This window comes from Anneissia japonica, unplaced genomic scaffold (genome assembly GCF_011630105.1).
Source record: "Anneissia japonica isolate Jap-2015-1 unplaced genomic scaffold, ASM1163010v1 scaffold288265_len830512_cov201, whole genome shotgun sequence".
Classification (NCBI taxonomy): Eukaryota; Metazoa; Echinodermata; class Crinoidea; order Comatulida; family Comatulidae; genus Anneissia; species Anneissia japonica.
Window position 1 is genome coordinate 430888 of NW_022752171.1, and position 4448 is coordinate 435335.

At 34.7% G+C, this 4448-nt stretch overlaps 1 protein-coding gene across 2 annotated transcripts in view; it reads right to left on the reverse strand.

Annotated features, from left to right (window-relative positions):
• Nucleotides 1-674: 674 nt before the first annotated feature.
• Nucleotides 675-4448, reverse strand: part of LOC117122137 — a 6455-nt gene continuing 2681 nt past the window's right edge. For both annotated transcript variants that reach the window (XM_033267624.1, XM_033267625.1), the window contains exons 2-3: nt 4145-4297; nt 675-2996 (exon numbers count right to left, since the gene is read on the reverse strand). In XM_033267624.1, the coding sequence (XP_033123515.1) occupies nt 2553-2996; nt 4145-4186 (486 nt within the window). In that variant the 5' untranslated portion in view covers nt 4187-4297 and the 3' untranslated portion in view covers nt 675-2552. The remainder of the gene's footprint in view (nt 2997-4144; nt 4298-4448) is intronic.

The following is a 4448-nucleotide window of genomic DNA, read 5'->3' on the forward strand; positions in this document are numbered from 1 at the left end:
GCCTTTAGCCCCTCCGTCGGGCAGGTCCTGGCGCCACCCCTGATTATTTGTAATTATACTCTAATGCTGTCTGTACCGTGCATTAAACGAGCAAGCGGTCAAGGATTTGTGAGGGCGTATATCTTTTTGAAGACCCCTGCATTCTGACGCGTTATGAAGGACCGTATTTAACAAGCACTTTTGTACAATATCAATGGCTTACTACATACAGAGATACGTCAGAGGGTATAGCTCAAGTTATAGCTAGTTAGTTCCTTCTCTGAATTTGAAATATCCTACTATTCAAAGTCATTAATGGGCCAAATATATATATTTTGTCGTTTACGGGGAAACACAATAATCGTATCTAAATATAATTGTATTGTTGAGAATATTTTTTAACATTTCCTAAATTAGGAGTCCTGTTTTTTTTTATCATTTCAACTTATAATACTCACGTATTTTTATGTAAATTGATCTTTTGGGGCCTCAATTCTCGCATTAAAGTCTTACTTTTATACTTGTAAGCATAGCTGTATTATACTATGTTGTTAATAGTGATGAAATAAAATCAGTTTTAAAACAGCATGCTTAAAGTATATCCCATTAATATAACGTTCTTGAAACTTTTCGACGGAGGTATGAGATGAATTCAGCTAGAAAACACGGCATTGAATCACAACACAACAATACCCTCTCATTGAATCAAAACACCATGGTGTTTTTTGTTTATTTATTAGAATATAAACAGAGGCGCTCCAGGGTAATGGTCCAGTGATTGATAATAAAATATCATTAATAACTAAAGGTTACAAGGTACTGTACAAGGTAACAACCCTGGTTGTCTTTCAATAACTTAAAGTGATAGGAAAGTATAATACATACTCCAAAGTATTGAAATACACGTCATCGTGTTGGGATTCAATATTTCGACATTAATTCATGAAGACATAATTAATCTCGAAATATTGAATCCCAACACGACGGCGTATATTTCAATTGGAGATGTATTATACTTTCTTATGTGAGATTAACCAGTGGACCTTTCGGTTAAAGTGATAGTCAGTGGCGGATCCAGAAATTCAAAATATAGGGGGCCCGGGGAGGTATATTCACAAATGGATTATTTCTCACCTCAGCCCCACCATGGTTGGGGGTGAGGTGAGTAAGAAAATTTTATGGCACCTCTAGATGGCCGGAAATTGCACTCTCAGGCGCGGCTTAAACTTTGAATATAATTTTCTTTATACTGTATCTTCATTTAAAAAAAAAATATTGAACAATTGCGGGCGGGGGGCTGCCCCACCCCTCTTGAACCCGCCACTGAGTGGTTAGGAATTTATGAACTCGATTTAGACCTAAATCAGTTCAAATACTAATTATTAACAAACGCTGGAGCATATATCCTTATGGCCTCATCAAATGCTATTTACACAATGAGGCTAGAAAAGTCCACAGACTTAATAAATTATTCACTGAAAAGACACATGGTTAAGTATCAACAGGGGGAACTCCTACCCGGTATCATGAACATTGAGAACAATTTAAATTAGTATTTTCGTTATAGTTCATGCAGGTAATAGACCTCAATGAATAATATATGCATAGGACTACTTTATGTATAGGCCTACAATATTGTGTCCTATATTAAGCTATATGCGTTAATAGTTAGCAGTTAGTAGTACGGCCATTTATCAGTAAGTGTTATACAATTATAACCTGCACAGGCCGGTTGACATGCGACCACATACAAGGCCTGATCAGGCTTCACTACAGATATTACGTATTTAGCGTTGTCACTATACAAAATCTGATTGTAATTCTAAATCAGACGGAAAATATCATGCCAGTGGATTCTTAAAAGGGAATCAAATGTTAAAACTATTGTAAAGTACAAAAACAATTATGGGATGACGCATATCTTAATGTTAGGAAAAAGAACATTATACTGTATTCAACTTTGAATTTCTCGTTTAAAGAAACCGCATAAGTTATCAATTTAATGGTATCTTAAACAATGTTTCATTTTAATTTAAAAAAACTTCTTTAAAACCAAAAGCGGACAACGTCGGTCAACACAATGTGCATTTCCACAGTCGATCCGCTCTGACACACGGAATTATTGTACACAAATATCAACGACGATAAAAACTACGACGACGAACGACAACGGCAGCAGCAGTAACATTAACAGCAACATCAGTGACAATAACAATAATATATGACATTCAATATATAATATTAATATATAATGATATTAATACATAATATGATTAAATTTAATTTTTAAATTAAAGCATCGTGGAGAGATGAATTTTCATCAAAATACTAACAATGGCAAATAATAATAATAATAATAATAATAATAATAATAATAATAATAATAATACAATTAATGATATTAATATATTTAATTTTATATCATCCCAAGCGTCCTTACAACACATTCATCTAAAGATTTTTAACTGTTTTACCGATTATGCCAACCGATGTTTGCCTCTGCAATTGTTTTATTAAAATCAAACATGTTGAACAACATCTCGAGATAATAATTTGACATTTTGAAAATCCTATTAATGCTGTGCGAGTGCTGCGTACATCTTCCTTGACCATGTCCATTCCTCATCCAACCCCTTTCCCATCGGCATGTCGATAATAATCGGTGTTTTTGCCACCGAGTCAACTAAGTCCTCATCAAGAGCAATGAACGCTTCTTCAGGCTCGTTCTCAGGTTTTGGATAAATATACAAGGTTGTGGAGTATTCGGATGTATCGTTTGACTTTGGAATGAAATATACTTCAGATTTATACATGGTTTCGTCGATCTCTGGGTTTGCTGGTATTGTCATTGATGTTTTGTAATGAATGCGGCTGTCATCATCGGGTTTCAGGTAAACTTCTTCTTTGATTCGAAATTTCATGCTGGTGTCATGTTCCTGTTGCTCCAATGGGCCACCTTTCTCATCCTCCTCTTTTGATTTCGGTGAACTGATAAAATTATCCTGTTCGTCCATATTCTGATCGTAAAGAATAATAATTACAAGATAAATGTAGTGATGTCATTGCTGTTTTTCTCAAAAAAAAAAACAACGCTAAACACCATCATTGTCGTCATCATTACCATCTTCATTGCATCATCATCACCATCATCATCATCATCATCATCATAACAACAACATATACATCAATATTACCCCGGACCCCTTCGCGTCCCCTGGTCCCCAACGTCTGTGCCCCTAAATGGCCCCTGCCCAGGGATCTCCTGCCCCTTCGTTACGCCACTGCCTCCATGGTTGGACTAAATAATCCAACTCGGGAAAAACCATCACTGCCCAGAAATTTTGGACCAAAACCAAAAAACTTGGACCCGGAATTCCAACTCAGAAACTCAACTCGGATCATGTCCAACCCGGATCAAAAAAGCAACGGATCAGTGAGCTTGGCAGTGATGGCCATACTGCGTGTAATTTACCATTTTCCCTGGATTACAATTACAACTTAATAAAAAATGAGATTAAAAAAACCCATAAAAGGTTATGTGACACTAAGAAAAAGAATAAGAAATTAAAAAAGACAAGTAAAAATATGAAAATGTAATATATAGTTATGAAATGTATATTTTATATTATGTTGTAACTGCTAAAATACCAAAACCCAATGTTGTTTTGATTTCGGTTTGGTTTAGATGCTTTGTAAATCATAATTTGATTATTTTTTTTATCATAATGTTTTCTTACTACTGTATATGAATTTTGTATATTATTTAATTAAATTAGGTCTATACTGTAGTTTTTTTCAGATAAGAGAATTATGTATGTCAAGAATACGAGTTCATAATAACACTCACTCTATTAGCCACAATCACATGCTTCAGATGTGCGCCTGTATTTACCATAGAGTAATTAAAAAGGTGATTGGCCAACCTAATTGATATGAGACCTGAAGCATAGACTATTTTATTTTTAAAGATTGAGTGAACTAATTCAACAATAAATGTAAATTATTAACCCATGGGCAATAATAATATAATAATATCCGTAATATGAATTTATCAAGTAGTAGATAACTCACGGCACCACACATTTTACAGACATCGGAATTTAAACTAAATCATTACAGCGGGTTTGGTCCGAAAAAAAAATGGTATTGTATTCATTCCACTTACCTTGACGGCCTCCTCAGGGAAGAAACAATATAAAAACTCCATAGTAAAGTAGCTTATATTTTGCGACGCTTCTTGCTACCAATACCTGCCCTCAACTCATCCAATTTCGAAAAATTATGTGGTAGGGTGTTTGAAGATTGATATCTCTTCGACCTATGGAAAAGATTAATTCTGCTTTGAACGTATTCTCGGTATAAGCTACTTTCCTGGCACGCTACAATCAATTTAATATTGCATTGCGTATAGGACTATTATACAATAGGCCTAGTTAATGGGAACCAACGTCAAATAGCCACATATATAT